Here is a 20,357-nt window from a genome sequence, read left to right on the forward strand (position 1 = left end):
AAATTGTATAACTTACGCCCCTTTCACCAGGGACTGTGAGGTTCTTATAACACTAGAGGCATAGTCATTGGACCATTAAATTCCAATAACACCAGAGGCATAGTTATTGGACCATTAAACTATGCTGAACCAAATTGATATCTCATAATTCTTGATTGGACGTCTTTGGGGAAGAAGGGGTGTGAGCAAATGTAACTTTTAATTTCTGTTCCAATGAGCTTCTCCCGATCTGCTAGGGCCATTGTTAAGATACAATCACCACAGGAAAAAAAATAAACACACATCCTTCATCTTTTTTCTGAGAATTTTTAATTAGAATAAATAGCTCTTTTGAAAGTACTAAGAAAAACTTTAGCGTAAAGAGCGAGGTATTGACTAGGGGTTGAACCCCCTCGTATACGTAATATTTTCTGTTCGTTTTAAGTTGTAATGTTGCTCCTTGCTTTCAATTGATAAACTTTTTTTATTATTTAATTTCTGATTGTTTTTTTAATAATGCTGGAAAATCCCGGGCCCCTTCATAGATAATTCCCTTCCCCCATGACAAATTTCTCCATGGAAAGATCCTCCCACGTAACCACCACATGACCCCCCCCCCGCCTTTTAGTGGGTGTTTCCTCTTTTTCGAAAAAGTGGTGAATTTCGTCAGGCTCTTAGCTTTTGACGGGTGAGACTAAGCTTAATGAAGCTTATATATTTGAAATCAACATAAAAATCTGATTCTTTTGATGTGTATATTGGCATCAAAATTACCACGAACTGTATGAAAAAACAACAACACAAAACTCCGTATTTTTGTACACAGGATCTTGAAACCTATAGATTAGAGTTGTCTGATATACTGAATACGACCTGACCTGAGATACGAAATTCCCTACTATGATTCGAGTCAAAAATGAATCGAATATTTGCCGGCTTTAACCAGGTAACTTGGAATTTGACGGCCGAAGCGAGACCCTATCCAAACCTAGCTTTAAAAAAGGATAAAAAGGATTTTCCAAAGCCATTGATGGCAAAAGGGCGTAAACAATTATCGAAGTTTCAGTTGCCCTTTCTTTTTTACATGGACAGGTGGCAAGTCTGTCGCCTAACCCCGATTAATTGCTCCTCCATCCTCCATGTTAAGCCCTTACATTTGGAGGGGTTGTGGTGGTCATAAGTTTTTTTTTAATTGATAGTTCTGGAATTGAAAATTTAATTCCCTTAAATATAAAACATAATTGAAACTTAATTTAATTGATGTTGAATTGGAATTTGACTGAAATTGAATTGAAACTGATTATTTAATTCATCGCTAGAATCTTCATCGTTGATCATCGCTTGAAATACATTTTTAAAGTCTAACAGAAATTTAAATGCTTTTTGGGTTACGACTTGGCCCTGCCTTTTTAGGCCACAACCTTGAGTTCAAAAAATACCATGTACTTCTTTTTTTTTCGTCTACCAAAAAGAAGCCATATTGCTGTACCTACATAATGTAGGGTTTTCCTTTTTTAAAAGACTGATTAAAAGCTAAGTTTGCAGAATCTTAAAAACGTTGTTTTCATACTTGTACAGAATTATAAAATCTTGGATTAGCCATTATTTTCTTGGGCTTGAAAATAAAATCTTTTCGTGTTGACCATTGGATTTTTTTTTTATTTTACTTTTTGTTTACAACCAGTTTATTTTTTCTTGGGCTTGAATATAAATTGTTTTTCTTTTGCCAGTTGGATTTTTTTGGTTTTGGATTTACTTATTTTACTTATGTTTATAGCCAGTTTATATTTTCTTGGGCTTGAATATAAATCGTTTTTGTTTTGCCAATTGAATTTTTTTTATATTTTACTTTAATGTTAATAGCCAGTTTATTTTTTCTTGGGCTTGAATATAGATTGTTTTGTATTGCCCATTGGATTTTTTTTTTTTATTTTACTGTATGTTTATAGCCAATTTATTTTTTCTTGGGCTTGAATATAATTTTTTTTTGTTTTCCCATTGGATTTTTTTAATTTAATTTTATGTTTATAGCCAGTTCATTTTTTTCTTCTCTTGATTATTTCTTTTTTCCTTTAAAAGGATGCTTCATTTGATTAATGTCAATGTTTTCTTTTTTATTTCTTTTTTCCCTCTATAAAAGGATACTTCATTTGATTAATTTTAATGTTTTCAATTTTTTTTAAACAGAATGAATATTTCATTTTTATTTATTTAATTTAAATTATTTTTATCTTAGTTGTCCTTTGATTTGTTTTTGTCCTGATTTTTGTTACCACTGTTTACCGTCCATTTCTACCATACTGTGACATGGCTACCTGTCTGCCAGCAACCTCAGTATCATCTACTGTGTGGAATATTTATCTGCCAGCAAAATTAATGCCATCTATCTTTATCGCTCTATTTTTATTTTTGAGCGATATGAAAGGGGGATTTCAATTAATAAAATTATTCTACGTGTGAAATTTGCTTCATTTGGTTGCTGTTGGTTCTAAAACAATGAGATTCATGTCTGCTACTCTGTGTTAAATGTCTTTCTATCACCAATCCCAGTATAATCTGCCGTGTGGAATACGTATCTGCCACCAAAATTAATGCCACATATCTCTACGTCTCTGTTGTTATTTTTGAATGATATGAAAAGCTAGTCTCAGTGAATAAGATTGTTCGATGTGTAAAAATTGCTTCTTTTGGCTGCTGTTGTTTCTAAGACAATGGGATTCATGTCTATCACTTTCTGTGGAATGCCTAGTTGTTAATTTTGTTATTCTATTTTTGTTATTTGCTCAATTTTTATTTTTGAGTGATATAAAAAGTTAGTCTCAGTGAATAAGATTGTTCTACGTATGAAAATTGCTTCTTGCGGCTGCTGTTGTTTCTAAGACAAAGAGATTCATATCTGTCACCCTCTGTGGAATACCTATAATCCATCAACGTCAGTGCCATCTATTTATAGCTTTTTTTGGCCATACTTGGACAATATGAAAGTTTGGATGAAACAAATAAAATTATCTTACATATGAAATATACTTCAACCGGCTGTCTTAGTTTCTAAAACAATGTGATTCATGTATGCAATGCTCTATGGAACACCTTTCTGCCACCAAAGCAAGTTCTGTTTATCTATTGCTCTCTGAATTGCTACTTTCAGATAATCTGAAAGGATGATTTCAATAATTAAAAGCATCCCAGATTGTGAAATATGATTCACATGCATATCACTCTTCCTAAAACTTCGGGATTCATGTCCGCCACACTAACTGTCACTTTGTCACTGTGTAGATTACCGCCTAATGGCACTTGTCTATTTATTCTTCTCTCTGTATGTTTATTTTTTTGACCACCTTCTATTTGATCATAAATTTTTCAATTAATTTTTTTAATTGGTATTACTGATTTTGTAGCTTGAAGCTTCATATGTTCCTGTTGATCATCATTGGTTCTACTGTAAGAAAGACCCAACTGGGAAAGAAATTTGGAATCCTTTCTCAAAAAAAGATTCAACTCTTCTAGAAGAAGCATATATTAAAGGTATTCACTATAAATTAGAAATATTACAGCACAGTGTAGTTATTAATGGTTTCAATCTGGGAAAATTAGAATCAAATGGTAAACTTGTCGGCAGGAGAAAAGGATTCTTCAACACAGATCAAAAACGAAAGCAATCCGAATGTTTGCCCACGTATGAAGACATTTGGCTTTCCTCAGGTGATGTGAAATCTGACAGCAATTGTAATTTATCAGTGAATTTCAAAATTAAATCAAATTAAATTTATCTATCTAAGTAATCTTGCATCTTTAAATGAGTAATAGTCGTGTATATATTTTTGTACTATGTTATCGAAATATCGAAAATCGTACTATATTTTCTTAAAATTGGCGTGCTAGCATTTTCTGGTGTGATAAAATAATCTAGATAGGTCACGTCTTTTGGAAAGTTTGTTTCCCCATCTTGGTCTCTTTAATGTTTGTTTAATAAATCGTCTGTTGACGGAAATTACAGACCCAACAACCGGTCAAGCTGTCAATCTGAAGATTGAAGCGTTGTGGGCACAATGTATTATTTATTTGTATAAACAGGGAATAACTTACGACCCTTGTCCTGAGGGCTGTGAGGGGGTTATCATCCCCATTGACATAATTTCCTCACCTTTAAAAAATGGCTATCTCAAAATTTTGGTTGGATGTGTTTGGGGAAATGGTGGGAGTGGGAGGGTGTTAGCTGCTCTCCAATCCCTTTTGGCTATTAGAAAGGGCACTAGTCCTTTCAATTTCCAAGCGAATGAGCCCTTTTTAAAGTTTCTACGACAACTCCTTCAATACGAAGTGTCTTGGTCAATATATATATATATATATATATATATATATATATATATATATATATATATATATATATATATATATATATATATATATATATATATATATATATATATATATATATATACAAATAAATAATACATTGTGCCCAAAACGCTCTTTACATAGGGAGCGCTATTGTGCTGCCTATGGTAACTCATTTAAATTGTTAACCAAAGAACCCGTACTAATTTTGCACTTATTAGCCAAAAATCTGTTAATGGGTTTTGAAGTTGAATCAGAATGCCAATGATCTTAAAGATACTTTCAAGTTGAAGCTATCTTATTCTTCAAATATCGAAATTCTAAGTTCCAAAAACATTCTAAGGGCCTATAGGCCTGGGAAAACAAATTTAACAATATATTTTAATCATTTGTACTGAACTAGGCTTGGAAAAAAATAAATAAGATGTCTACATAGTCAATGCTCAGACGAAGTCAACCGATCTCAACATCACCTTTCAACCTAAACAGATCTAATTGTATCATCAACATCATGAACCAACGCCAACTTCATAAAAATATTAAAATAATTCCAATCCATTAATAATCCTCCCCAATATTACTTTATTTTATTATTTTAATTTCAAATTTTATTCTCAAACAAAATTTTTTTTGTGTGTTTTTTAAATGAACCGAGGGCATGGGAGTCACAAGCCCAAAAAGGAAACGATTTCCAGGCACGCCCCAAAGCAGCGGTCAGGCCAAAGTCTGAACGTACTAAAGGGGTAGAAGGAACCAGTATAGCCTCCTGATTTTGAGCTATATATGACTTGACTTCACTGATACATTGAAACATACAAGTAACACATGATGGGAGATCTCCGTGGTGAGAAATATCCTTCATCTTTAACAGATGGACAGGAGCGTATGGGGTGAACTGGTGAACTTTTGCTTCTTTCAGGAGGAGATTTCTGATTGAGGAAAGTAGAGATAGAAAAGTAGACAATTATGCAGTTGGACACTAGTATAGACAAAGATAAATGAGAGAGAAGTATAAAAGATGGAGAACAGAAAGAGAAAAATTTTGCTTAAGCTTCCGTATGATACCAGTCCTCTTGAAACCTTGACTCTTATCATCTGAATATGCTGCTGGAATATAAGATTTTCATCCAGAAGAAGTCCAAGGAATTTTACGTATCGGTCAAGTGGCCACCATACAGGACCTTTTGAAGTTGGAAGCTCCCGTACTATAGGACAACCCTTACCTACTGTACCTACATATAGTAGGATATGTATGTCCTACTATAGAACAACTCTAACCTATACAAGAAAAAAAGCAGGCTACGACTTTTTAAATTCTGAGCCAGTGATAAATTTATCACCATTGGTAAATCTTTTCCGCCATCATTTATAACTTTATTGTAAGAGATTGTTAATCTGTAGCTGATGCCCCTAACGTACGGTTATCAGCGAATACGATCTTTTCATCACTCTTATTGGATGCAGCTATTTTTGCGATTTGAGAATCATATTTTTTTTTTTTTTTTACATTTCTGACATCTGCAGCATAGATTTGACGTTGCGTACTAAAAAGCCAACAGAGTTCATTGACATAAATAAGGAATAGTGAATGCCAAAAATTGAACCTTGAGGCACTCCATAAGTAACTGGAACTTGGTTGTCCGAAGTTTCAGTACCAATAAAACGGCTAGTGATGTATGAAGAAAACCATGACAGTTTTCCCCCACCAACCCCGCGGTGAGACAGTCGGGGAGAGGGGGAGGTCGATGGATTTTTGTTCTTCAAACTGAGCCTACCTTGGGTACTAAACCTTTTTCGGAAATTTATAAAAATGATGTCATTTCAATTGTTGATAGATAGTCTATCTTCCATCCATCCTAGGGCTGAACTAAGGTAGATGGTCAGGTAATAAGGGCAATTCAAACAGTCTATGAATTTCTATGAGCTATTTGAAGGCAATTGGAGACCCTAAGTAAAAGGTTCTCAAAGGTTTATGGCTGACTATGTCCACAGGACTTTGAGGACAATTGGGCAACTGAGATTCTTCTCATTATATGAGTTTTGCCTACTTTGGTTTAAAATGTTTACCCTATATTTGTAACCGGATTTACCTTTTATTTTATTTTTTATTTTCTTTTATTATAGCAATGGATGGTATAGAAACTAAAGACAAAGTACATGTGATGGGTAACCGCTATGACGTCCACATTTGTGATCGTTTATGCTACCCTGTGTATTGGTCAGAAGAACCGTACCCGGTTATAAGAAGTGGGTGGTTCTTTAGGAAGCATTTGGAAAGCAAATTTACTCCCTTTGATGAAGCAGTATCTGCTAAAATCGAGGTAACTTGAAACTTTTGGTCACGACTATCTATTCGATTGTTAACACTTTTTTTTCAAAATGGTTTATGTTTTACTTATACATTAGTTTCTTTTTTTTCAAAGAATTGATAGAAGGGATGTATTTCATTTTCATCCACCATTTAAATGCAAAGATTTATAAGCAGCGGAAATCGCTATTGGAAATCGCAATTTTTGATTTTGCTATTTACTCTAACCATATGGAATCTATTTATGGAATCTGTTGGTTTTTGCCTGGATAGGCACGTACTTAGAAGTGGAAGTAAAGGGGATGGGTGTATCCCCCTCCCCCTACTCTAAAATCAATTTCTTGCTCTTGTTTCAATAATTTCATATGTTCGTCACATGATTAACCAGTTCTTGATTTTTCTCCCTGTCAAAATGCTATGACAAAAATAGGTTCGGTACAAATTGCTGGAACTATTCCTGTGTTGTGAGTCGGTGCTCCGTTAGGTCCTGTCTTTGTCCCTTTTCCCTTAAAGAAAAACCCACTTCACGGGTCTCAAAGAAATGTCGGGGTGGAAGTTAATCGAATTTTCTTATCAAAATCATGACTCTAAGTAGTGCTATAGGGTGGTCTTGTAGAGTGGCACACCTCGAGGAAATTTTAGCCAAGTAATGGCCGCAGCATTGCACTGCACTTTGAGCCTTAACTTAGACCTTATTTCCTCCAGTGCCTCCAGAGGCACACTGAGCGTCAATGAGTAGCCTCCAAACTTCCCTCCAGTGGTCCGCTGTATTGATTTCCCCCCACTCTTGGATGAGACTTGTCTAGAGGGCTATTCTGTCACGTTCATACGTTCTAGGGAGCAGGTTCGTTGGTCTTCCTCGATGATGGATGCTATCTGGTTGCCAGTGGAGGAGCAATTTAAGAAGTCTATGATTTGGGATACGAAGGATACGTCCAAGTTCTTTCTCGTTAATTTTACTGTGGAAAGCACGACATTTGAAAAAAATTCGATGTTCGGTTTATCGATTCAATGTATTATTGTTTTTTCGTTTTGTTTTTTATAGGCTCGATTCCCCAATCAAGGAGCATTGTCGTGGGGAATTATCCACGGGGGGAGAGGGGAGAGGAATTTTTCGCCGAAAGGGAGGGAAGCTTTCGGGAGAATGGTCCACAGGGAGAATTCTTCGAACTGTGTTTTTCAAATGCTTTTAAAATTAAAATCTTTATTAATACATAGGGAAAATTTTCTGCGGGGAAGGGAAAAATCTTTCGCAGGAGGATTGTCCATGAATTTCCTTTTTTAAGATCGCAGCAACGCATGAAAACAATGCGCGATATTTCCTAAGTATATATATATATTTCCTAGTATATATTAAATACGTTTCTTTTTTCTAGGAGGAATATCGACAGTGCTGTTTGACTAATCAGTGGCAGCGTCACGTTGACATTGGTAATGGGGAGGTCGTGAGTCTCAACGCCTGCAACTCTTTTATACAGTATCTGCATGCATCTACATTCTATGCTGAAAATCCACCATCTCCAGATACACAGGCAAGACCTAAATGGGTGATTTATTTATATTGTTAGGCATGTTCGCTAATTTTATAAATTTTTTTCTGTTCATTCTATTTGATTTTTCCTTCTTTTTTTCCTTTTTTTTTTATTTCCTAAGTTATTTTTTATGTTATTTTCTATTTTCTTTTTATTCTATTTTTCTAATTTTTGTTCACTAATTAAACCAACTAATTTTGTTCTAATTTTTGCTCACTAATGTTAGTTTTGTTAGATTTATATTTTTTTCCCCTTTTTTATTTTATATGTTGTTTTTTGCCTTCTTTCTATTCTTTATCTGTTTTCTATCTTCTCTATTTTTCTTCTCTTTTGTATTTTCTATTCTATCTCACATTTTTTATTTTTTTTTCGTGTTGTTTTCTGTTTTCTTTTTATTCTACTTTTCTGCAGGTTTTAGTTTCTTATATTTTCTATTTTGTATCATTTTCTTTATTGGATCCATCTCGAGCCCGTATCAAGGTTTTGTTTTAGGGGGGAGGGGGTTTACAGAAACACAACTTTAATAAAAGAATTAAAACTTGTGTGTCCGAACTTGTGTCACGTTTTTACGAGTTGGACAAATATTTCAGAGGAGGGGGGGGGGGGAATAAATCCTCTCCCCACTCACCGTCAGGATACGGCCTTAATCTATCTATTTCTTTTTTATTCTTTTATATTATAATTCTATCTTGTGAGCTGTTTTTGCATACCTCTTTGTTTTGTTATTTTACGCCTCAAAAAGTCACTGTAGCCTCAACAAGAACATTTTCTACCCATATTTTCTAGTTTTAGTGAGCCTTCAGGTAACTACAGATGGAGGAAGGGCGAAGAATAATTTCCCTCCTATCCTCCCTTCATTCTGTGGAATATGTTTTGACTGCGTCTGAATTTTGGGCGATGCGTGTGACAGATCCCCTTCTATTGCAGAAATAATTCAAGTGCAGCATAAAACACCTTATTCATATGCTTGTCCGCACAAAAGGGGAAGGACTGGTAATCTCCTTTAAGAAATATAGGACGTTGATGAGGACATTTGAAAAAGGAGGACTTTCAAGAGGACGTTCTAAAACATCCACTTAAAAACCATGGAAGTATTAAATCTAAAATTTGGTTTTGTTTACCTCTCGTATCGGGTTAGTCTTTGACAAAGACAGCTGAAATTTTAGGAAAAACTTCAGATAATTTAGGGGAGGTGTGGTTTTCCCTATTAGTGGAAGAGGGTTCTTAAAATAATTAATTGGTCCTGATTTCAGTTAGTTTCAACTAATAATGTTGTCATCTCTAATTCATCCCATTGAAGCTTAAACTGTGTAGCCATAAAACGATCCTGTACATCCCATACATGGTCTTGCACATTCTATACATGGACAACCTTGCGGGAATGTATCCCTCGCGTTCCTGTGTAAAATATTTACAATTTATCTCCTAGAAATCGTCTACTTTTTATTACAAAACAGTTACTTAGTGGTTCCTTTGGTGACCTATTAGAAAATAGAGTGAACAAAAGTAAAAAAGTGCAACATGGTGCTTAAAGTAATTTAATATTATTTTTCCAAAAAAGCAGAGTTTATCCAATACAGAAAGATTTTTGTGTATTTTTACTTTTTACCAACGGAAAAAAACATCAATTTTTGGGCTGGAATCCATGACTGTGATGAAGAGTTTTATCGAAGAATTGAGGAAATTAAAAAAAAAAGAAATGTAATAATAAGAAAGAAGACAGTAAAAAGTACTTTCGTCAGGTAAATAAACTCCACGTAAAAAATACAAAAAACTAAAATAAGCACAATGATATAAGCAGAAATCCTGACGGCAGGCTCTGACTGGCCGAATTCGCATTTTTAACTAAAAGTAAGACGAAGCTGAAAGAAAAAAAAAGACGAAAACGACATAAAACGAAAGCTCCTATTGACGCTGGAAAAAAAAATAAAATAAAAAACAGGTCAGAAAGCTGGAAAAGAAAATAACGAAAAGTAGCAGCGTCAACCGTCAAGTATATGAAACCGACCTAAAAAAGCAAAAAAAGATAAAAAACAAAACAAAGACAGCAAGAGAAAAGAAGATAAAAACTGTAACGATGTGCTTTTAATCTTTTCGGTCATGATAGGAAAAATATTTTCCGCATATTTTAAGGGAGGCAAAGGATGTAGTGGAACAAAAATTGCTGTAAGAATGCTACTGAATAGATGCTAAACAATTGTTTTGAGTACACTGGTGTGCCAAATGAGCTGAGAGACGAGCCTAGAACTGAAACGATCGAATCTATGAATGGAGAAAGGTTGAAGCGCGTGCATTTGTATTGGCTCGTTGATGCTGGGATGAGTTGTTAGTATTAGTAGTAAATGGAAATGAAATAGTAATGAAAGTGTTAAAGTAAAATGAAAATCATGATGTCAAGTTTGCGGCAATTTTGAGGACTAAAAATATCCTGCTTCTCTTTGTTTCCTCTTTCAGCACTTCGCTTTTGCTAAATGTGCAGTACCAGTCTCTTTTCTTCTTGTTTCCATTTAGACAATAATCATTAGATGATTTTAAGCGGAAGAGGGTCATGCAACATTATTGCCAAAGTTGCATTAAGCGTATATTTTTAGCTGTGTATCTATTTTTTTTTCGTTTTTTTAGAATTGTTTCGATTGTACGAAAAGTGGAACATAGAAAAAGGTTGAAATGTCCACTTGTGCTTTCCAAATTTTCGAACCATATACATTTTTACCCTAGATAGATTCAGGACCACCCGCGGATGACTTTAGATAGGTCCTTTTGTTATGTTATCATCATCAGCAATCACAAAATATCTAGAATAAAATCACATCTCCAAGTAGATTTATGAACAGAAAATCAACTTGTCTTTAAAGAATTTGGATTGTTTGTGTTTTAATGGGAAAAGTTATTTTTGTCACTTAGGTTAATTACAGAAGTTGTGACAATGTGGTAAGCTGGTAATGGCTATTAGGTAATTGGCTAATGAAGAATTGGCTAGGAAAGAGAATTTTTGCCTAATATAGGTGTTATTAATCAGACAAGAGGAAGGTAATTTATGAACCCAAAATTAATCTGTCAGTAAGGAATTTTGGATTTTTTATGCTTGAAATTGATAAATCTTCTTCAGTCACATAGACCAATTACAGAAGTTGTGTAAGCAGTGATCAGTGGCTTATTGACTAATTTGCTAATGAAGAATCAGCTAGTAGCTAGGAAAATAAACTTTTGCCTAACCTACATGCCATTAGTCTGAATTGACCTCCGGGTATGTACAGAAGTTTGCTTCCAATTCCGTATCAGAATTTGGATATTTTTGTCTTGAATCTTAAGCATTAAAACAAAGAATTTTACGTAATGAAATTAACGCTTAATATTTAATATAAAGATAACGATCCTTCAGAGCCATTGATGGTGAATTTGATGTTTGAGGTGCTGGGTCTTTTTCACATTAAGTATTAAACAATTTTACAATCGATGGTACACACATACCTCTTATTATTAGAACCTCCCGCCAAATTTTACTGAATCATAACATTACGCTCCGGTAGTTGTTCTTATTCCAAGACCCCCCTCCTTCCGACAGCCTGAAGGGGTAGAATTCGCTCTGAATATCCGAAAGATGCAGGTCGGAAACACTATTTCCACCAATTTTTATATATAGCAGCCTGTTCCGGTGATATCTTGACGATAAGAATTATTTTAATGATTTTTACATTAAGTATTACGTACATTTTTCTTGATATTAGAACTTTGCACCAAATTTTGCTGAAACATAACATTACGCTCCAGCAGATGTTCCGTTTCCAAGATCCCCCTCCTCCTACCCGAAGGAATCTGCTTTCTTCAAGTTAAATTAAATTTCTTACTACTTTTCCCCTCCGCATCCAAAAAAAATATGTGTGCTTCTCTTGGTTAAGGGAATGGTGCATGAAATTTTGAATCCCATGAGACATTCCAGAATAAGAATGCTCTCCTTTGTTGACTATAAAACCTTTGTCGACTGTAAGCTACCGGTAATATAGAAAACTTACGGCCTTTGTTCCGAGGGCTAAGAGGTCATATCATTTCGTAGAGTCATATTTTTTGGACCTTTTTTACCTTTACTTTTACCGTTAATTTTGAACTAAGTGGCTAATTTCAAGTCCTTATCCAATTCATTTGGGTGAGGGTGATAGTGGTCGTCTGGGTAGCAAAAATTGCACAGGAGGGAGCTGACTGCCTTCCAATTCCTTTTGATACTTAAAAAAAACATAGGAGCTTTGATTTCCATTCAGATGAATCCCTTTTAAAGCTCCTACGACCGTCCATTCAATACGAAGTGGTAAATAGTAAAAATAATAATGCTGCATGGGAAGCAGATTGCTCCTTCTTTAGGAAATGCTAGAGCGTTACCTCTGATGTCCTGATAAAAATAGAAAACAATTATAGAATTATCAGGAGACAAAAATTAAAATAAACTCAAGAGAATAAAAAAAAAGTTAGAAGGTGGTACGACAGATTTTTTGCATGGTTGAATCTTTTAATTTAATTTTTTGTCTTTTTAAGGGTGTATTACATCATACCAATTCTGTCAAAAGGTCAATAGCTGAATGTCAAAAACTGCCGGATGATGAAACGGAAGAAGTAGATCATTTAGTATTCCTTGTCCATGGAATAGGATCCGTTTGTGATTTCAAGTTTCGACCAGTCGTCGAAGTTGGTGAGTTGCTTTTGTACCAGAAATGTAGATTTTCCATTTTCACACTTTTGCAAAATCTTCTTGAACATGATTTTTCACAAGCGATTTGGATAAAATGTTTAAACTGGTCTATCCCTGGAATTGTTCCATGTCATTTTGGATTTTTCATACTTTGAGTGATAATTTAAAAAAAAAGCAATACATACTGTTATAAAATAAATAAAACATATAATAAAATGAATAAAAAAAATGCCTTATAAAAATAAATAACCTAACTTTTACTGCAGTCAGTGGTGCAACTAGCATGGGTGCCGCTCAAGGTCGATTCAGAAGGTGTTGCCCCTATTTCAAGTTCAATGAGTAGCCATCGCTCCTCCCATGATTTACGCTTTCCGGCCTTGAAGTTATTTTGTTGTATAGATAAGAAAAAAGATGTAGACACTGAATCAAAAGGAGCACTTTAATACTTTAAATGGTAATTTCTTTTAATACATACTCTGTTTTCGAGTATCTGTAAGTGCTCTTGCTCTGTAGTCAGTGTTGTAACTAGAATGGGTGCCACACGAGGTTGATACAGAAGGTTCTGCCCCCATTTCTATTCCAATTAGTAACCAACACCCCTTCCGTCACCAAGCCGCCGCGGACTTGAAATTATTTTCTGTTGTATGATGTAGAAAAAACATGGAGTAAGAAGCAAACGGTTTCTTTTATGAATAAAAAAAATAATAATAATTGTAATGCAACTTTATCGAAACTGTTATTTATTATTATTTGCTTATACATTCAGATTTTAATTGAAGGACTTTTCTCTCCAATATTCTCATAATATGCGATAAATATCTCTGTTATTAAAATATTTAAAATTGTCTTCAAATATCTCTTCAGTCTCAGCCTGCAGCTCTCAGAAAGTACTACTCTTATAAAAACTAACTTCCTTTTTCTCATGTCAGTTTTCTTATCGTATACTCGTATACAGTCATTTCGATTTCTTATATTTGCCGTGTCAAAGCTATTCCGTTTCTGAAAAGGCCTCTGAAGATCGGTAGTTGTGTTTTATTTGACACATTTTGATATTATCAATAAAATTATGTCTCAACAATTGAAATATTTATCAGGTTCTTATGTTATAGTCCCCTTCCTTTTTTTTCTTTTTTTAGCCTTCTAGAATGGCGATTCAAGAATTCTTATTATTGTTTTCCCTTTTTGATGCAGCTATAAATTGCCCGTAAAAAAAAAGAAAAAGAAAAAAAAAGGTACTTATAAATTTGGGACAGAAATTGGGAAGAGCTCTTGACTTGAAGTGAACAGCCTCACAACTCTGTAAGATGTCCTAAATGATTCCCAGTTTTATGTATTGGAGTTTCAAAGGTGACCTCCAAGTTCTGGGGTATCACCTGAAGTTCGAAAGTTGATTTCCCTAGGTAACATCAATTCAAAAGAATACCGATTTAAAAAACCTTTTTTTCTTTGATGTAGCATTAAATTTTCTGTAAAAAATTGCTTTTGAATGTCTGATTTTGGATAGTTATCGTAAAGGAAGGGACGACTTTGTGACTCCAAGTGTATACAGCAAGTGTACCAAGTGGCTTCAACTCTGGCAGCTTTCTTCCGGGATTCAGGTTTTGTAGGATGGCATCTTGTAGGTTTGGAAGTCGGCCTCGTAAGCTCTGATAATAAACAAGTTCTGAAGTTGAACGCCATCAGTAATATTCAGTCAAAAGAATCCCGGTGCTCTAGAATTCCAGTCCAAAAATTCTTATCACAAAATCCTGTTCTTGGGGTTCCAAATTAGCCATAAAAAAATAGAAAATCATTTGTTGTTGATTACTTGATTCGGATAGACATGGAGCAACAGACTATGTGACTGCAAGTGTTAATTTTCGTAACTCTGAAGACTGTCTTTTGGGATTCAGTTTTTGATGGCCGAGTTTAGGGTCTTGGAGTTTTGGAAGTTAGCTTCCTAAGCTTTGACGGTGTAAACCTGAATTTCTAAGGTCGATCGCCTTTAGTAACATCAACTCAATAGAATGTTGGTGCTCCAGAGCAATATTTACCAATTTTGTGACTCCAAGTGTAAACCCTTGCAACTTCGGAGGCTTTGCTCTAGGATTTTATATTTTGGAGGTCGATTTTTGAGTCTTGGAGTTCGGAAATCGACCTCTTAAAATCCGAGTGTGAACTCGTGGAGTTTCAAAGTTGATGACCCTCGGTAGTATCAAATCACAAGAAAAGTTCGAAAGTTGAACTGCTTCTTGTCAGAGAATATACTAGATATATGTACTAAGGGCATCCTACTCCTAGCGTTTGTTCCTTAGCATTTATTACAATAATGTCTACCCGAAAGTGCGTACGGAGGAGTAAATCAAAAAAATGATTTGTGTCTGGGATTTTTACTGACCAAGATAAGTACCTCTCTATGTATTTATGCTGTGGAGGAGTAAATCCTACGCGATGAAGTGCTTGTGGAGGAGTATATCCGAAAAACAGTTGCATGAGAAACGTTTAAGGACAAAATGGGCCATTACCACTGTTTATATTTATGCTGTGGAGGAGTAACTCCTCCGCGTAGAAGAGGAGTATGTGAGGAGAAGTAAATCCGAAATTGTATTGGGCATTGTTTAAGAACAAGACAGGTCGTTAACACTGTACGTGTATGCTGAGGAGAAGTGAGTCCTCCGAGTAGAAGTATATGCGGAGGAGTAAATCCGACAAAAGATTGCGTCAGAAATTTTAAATGAACAAGATAGACTGTTACCAATGTATATATCTTGATCACTAACAGCCAGCCACATTTTGTACAAAAATAACATATTTGATATTTTGATCCTATCAATGAGAAAAGGACATTTTTATAATGAAGTAGTTCTGAATCTTCTTTTGTTGAATATCATCAGGATGTTCTGAAGAGATTTCTAGAATTAGTTATAGCATAATGTCAAATTGAATTGAAAAAAATATATCTTTTAATAACACTACCAATACCATAACAAATGGATAAAAGTATTGATTAGCATTTTAGGAAATATATACTACTTTATAGAAGAAACCGTCGTGACTGGCTGGCTAGACAGGATTTTTTTTTTATTTTTTTTTGAAGCCGTGCCTGGTTTCTCTATATCTATTTTTCTCCTGTTCTTCGCTCCAGTTTTTATAATCACATTCAGTATCACGGGTTTCCTGTACATTGGTACAAACCTGAAATTGGAATGGAATCATTATATATTTCTGTATTTACATTCTAGTTAACTATATTCGTGAAATATCTGACACTTTGCTATCTAATAACTTTGGCAATTCAATCATTTCTGGGGCTGTCAACAGAGTTGAATTCCTTCCTGTCAATTGGCATGATCCGTTGCATGGAGACGAAACAGGAATCGATCAGCGACTTAAGCCGATTACTCTTGGATCGATACCAAAACTTCGACATTTCGCAAATGATACTGTACTGGATGTTCTGTTTTATACGTCGCCAGTGTATTGTGAGGTAATTTTGAATGTTATTTTGTAATTCTAGATTAATTTTTATTTATCAGTTTATTCTTTTATAAAAACGAATTATTTGAAAACAACAACAATACCACAATGAAAAGTATAAAGAATTCATACTTTTTTTAAAGAATATAAAGTTTTGGCATTTCTATGACAATAAAAATAAAATTTTTAAAAATAAAATAAAATAAAAAATAAAATTTTAAAGAATATATATATATATATATATATATATATATATATATATATATATATATATATATATATATATATATATATATATATATATATATATATATATATATATATATATATATATATATATATATATATATATATATATATATATATATATATATATATATATATATATATATATATCTATATATATATATATATATATATATATATATATATATATATATATATATATATATATAAATAGAGGGATAAAAGCATAAAAGCGCATAGAAAAAGAAAGGACAGCACTAACTATGAAAAAGTTTTCAAGACGATGGAATGGAGGAAGTTTATCTTTTCTAAAATCGGAAAGTATACTACTTAACACGGCAACTTTACTAAATGCATCATTTATCCCGAATGAAAGCATTAGGCAACTAATATGGGATACAACCACTGCGGATTACTGCTGCAGAGATAGTAGTGACACATTTAATAGCCCCTATTTATTTTTACCTAATTGGCTTCGGGAGCCCCTTGTGGTAATTTTCAAGTTCGCTTCTTTGCCCTTTATCTTTGAGACGGTCGGTCGAAGTTGAGACTTGCAAAATGGATTATAAAGTGTCGAACGACCTTAATATGTTTAGAGCCATATGTATATGAATATATATATATATATATATATATATATATATATATATATATATATATATATATATATATATATATATATATATATATATATATTCATCAAAATGCAAGATAACCAGAACAACTTATATATAGTTTAAATTAAACGACTGTGCAAAATGTTTACCTCAATTAAACCTTTCCCATCAACTGTAATATTGCTAATACGGAGCTTCCGGTATGACCTTTTTCATAAATGATCTCATAAATAACTTCCAAGGAAATGCTATGAACAAAAATTGCAAATGCTAATAAGATTGGATTACGTTAGAAATGTCATTGGTCGTCATAATGTCAAAGTAATGTCTTTGGTCGTCCCTTATCTTATGAAGCACTTTTGGGATTCTTGCCTGTACAACTGTTAGTTTGCTATCTGTTTGGTAAGACTAGAGACGCCTATGGAAACTACTGATCATTTCAGTTACTTGCAAGGAAATTTTGCTATAAGAAAGTGCGCCTAACCATATATATATATGCAGGGAAGAACTGGCATGTCCCTCAAAAATAAGTTGCCTGCATCCCTCCTTCCCGCCCGAAGAATTTCTATGTAAACGACGTAAAGAAGAAAAATTATGAAAATATTGGCTTTATTTTCAAGGAAAGTAAATAGTAATTTAGTTTATAGGCTTCACCTTATTTATATACAATTTGAAGTAAATGGTGTCAATGAAGGTAACGAAATCTTTGGAAATGCATTTATTCTTGGCGCTTTAGTAAATGAAATCTTCTAGGCTACGCTTTATTAGCTGATGCGGCAACGCTCCGGCCTGTACTCAGAAACAAACGAATAGTCAGAAATATAATTAGAGAAACTACTATTGGTCTTGAATCATGAAACAAAGTTGCAAACATAAAGCAAAACACTTTTAATTATTTACAGAAGGTGTAATGCCCCGGTGTTCTTACCATCCAGGAACGAGTAATTACCACGAGGTAAATGCTTTTCCAACTGGAATCAGTTACTTTACGCCCTCCGATCCCACTGAGCCAGAGTGCATGAAAAACTCTTTCGTGCCAATCGACTATTGGTCTCGAATCATGAAACATAATTGGAAACATAAAACAAAACTGTTCTTCAAGTATTTACAAGGGATGTAAACCTCCGGTGTTCTTATCAATTGGGAATGATCATTGGCCACGGAGTAAACGTCCTGCCAACGAGAATCAGCTTACTTCAAGCCTTCCGACCCCACTGAGCCAGACGATATGAAAACTGTTTCTGGCTGGTTGACTATTAATCTCGAATCATAAGACAGAAGGGGTGCAATCTCCTGGTGTTCTGACCAATCAGGAACGAGCAGTGGTGACTAGTTAAACGCCTTGCCAACAGGAATCAATTAATTTACTTCATCTGACCCCGCTGAACCAATCGCTATGAAAAACCCATAATTGACGACCACTGACTCGATATGATTGCCCTGTAGAAGAAACAGACTCGCATTTGATTTTTTTGTCGTCTTTAATATTTTCCTCTTCTTCAACAATTATTAATTTCCATACCATTGCATAGAATAACACAGTGAATCAGAAACTTTTTCGACAAATGCGTTTAATGCTTTTGCGTTTCTCTTTATTATTTCTTATTTATTTCAGACTATTGTATCTACAGTCGTTTGTGAACTGAATAGAATGTACAAGCTCTTTATAGAAAGAAACCCAGGTTTTGGTGGGAAAGTATCGCTTGGTGGCCACAGCCTAGGTTCTCTGATCCTATTCGATATACTTTCCCATCAACCCGTAACCTCAACCAAGACAGATGATGCAGTAAATGGTAAAGGTTTTTTTTGTATTCTTGTAAGTTTTTTCAGTTATTATATATATATTTTATTAGATTCTATATTTAGTGTTTAGTTTATTTTAATACGCTATTTTTACATCTTAGATCTATTATTTCCCTTTTTATTCTTTTTCAAGTTTGTTCTGGGTATGAACTCAAGTATTAAACGTTTAATTGTTCTTACTTAAAAAAGTTTTTGGTATGTTTTATTATTATTTATTGTTTTATTGTATACTTTCTCATCAACCCAAAACGCCCAACTAAGATAGATGATGCAGTAAATGGTACTTTTATTTTTAAATTCTCGTTTTATATTTTTAGTTATTATATTTCATTTTTTTTTAGTTTTTATTACATTCTGTACTTATTGTTTATTTTAATTTTTAATTTTAAGTTGTGTCCTGTTTTTTTTTTCTTTTTTTCAAGTTTGCTGTAGGTATGAAGCCTAGTGTTCAACATTCAGTTGTCTTGTATTTAAAAGGTGTTTTTTTTTTTTTTAATTTTCTTTCTTGTTTTATTCTAAACTTTCATCAACTCGAAACTTAAAATAAGACACATCATGTAGTAAATTGTGAATTTCTTTTTTTACGTTTTTTATTCTTGTTAAATTATTTTCAGTTCTAATATTTTTGTTATATTTTAGTTTTATTGTATTGCATATTTAATGTTTATTTTAGTTTCATATGTTATTTTTATACTTAATTTTTTAAGTTTTTATTTTCGATTTTTTGTTTTTAGTTTTTTCAAGGTATAAACCTCATTCTTTAACATTCAGTTGCCTTTATTCTAAGAAATTGGTATGTTCTAAGGCTTAAACATTCAGTTCTTCTATATTGAAAATAAAAGAAACCAAAATTCGGGAAAAAAAAGAAATAAGAACAATGATATTTTTCTACATATTGATTGGAAAATAGTTTAAACGTAAAAGATAATACAACCAAACGAACAGATTAATAAGGTGAAAAAACAGTATCTGGAATTATTGGCTTTCATTCATCTTTTCGAGATAACAAAAATGGGTTTTCAAACCACTCCTACTTTTAACATTCAACCACGCCTGCTTTAACATCTAACCACGCCTACTTTAATATTTAAGTAGCATGACGAAATGTAAAAATAGTAGCTGTATCCCGACCTTTTACACCTTTTATGGAGAAACCTGTTTCTCTTTTATAATTTCTCGTGACAGAATATATGTCAAGAAAAACAAGTGGCAATTAGACATACGAGACAGATTTGGTGAATGCTAGGACAAAATAAAGGCTGTCAATTTCAAGGTAGAAAAATTACATCCATTTTCGTTTTGGTTCATGAATTAGACAGCGTTTTCAATTTATGAATTGGACAGCGTTTTCAAAGACAGACATCAAGATTAACAGGAGCACTAATTCACGAAAA

At 33.6% G+C, this 20,357-nt stretch overlaps 1 protein-coding gene across 6 annotated transcripts in view; it reads left to right on the forward strand.

Moving 5' to 3' along the window:
* Positions 1 to 20,357, forward strand: part of LOC136026291 (phospholipase DDHD2-like) — a 125,313-nt gene that overhangs the window by 74,349 nt on the left and 30,607 nt on the right. For 4 of the 6 annotated variants that reach the window (XM_065702694.1, XM_065702697.1, XM_065702695.1 and 1 more), the window contains 6 exons: positions 3,381 to 3,507; positions 6,445 to 6,641; positions 8,005 to 8,175; positions 12,688 to 12,841; positions 16,063 to 16,307; positions 18,776 to 18,953. In XM_065702694.1, coding sequence (XP_065558766.1) covers positions 3,381 to 3,507; positions 6,445 to 6,641; positions 8,005 to 8,175; positions 12,688 to 12,841; positions 16,063 to 16,307; positions 18,776 to 18,953 — 1,072 coding nt within the window. The remainder of the gene's footprint in view (positions 1 to 3,380; positions 3,508 to 6,444; positions 6,642 to 8,004; positions 8,176 to 12,687; positions 12,842 to 16,062; positions 16,308 to 18,775; positions 18,954 to 20,357) is intronic. The other 2 variants (XM_065702698.1, XM_065702700.1) reach the window with 1 other exon arrangement.

The sequence above is a fragment of the Artemia franciscana genome, chromosome 4 (assembly GCF_032884065.1).
Source record: "Artemia franciscana chromosome 4, ASM3288406v1, whole genome shotgun sequence".
In the NCBI taxonomy this organism is placed as follows: domain Eukaryota; kingdom Metazoa; phylum Arthropoda; class Branchiopoda; order Anostraca; family Artemiidae; genus Artemia; species Artemia franciscana.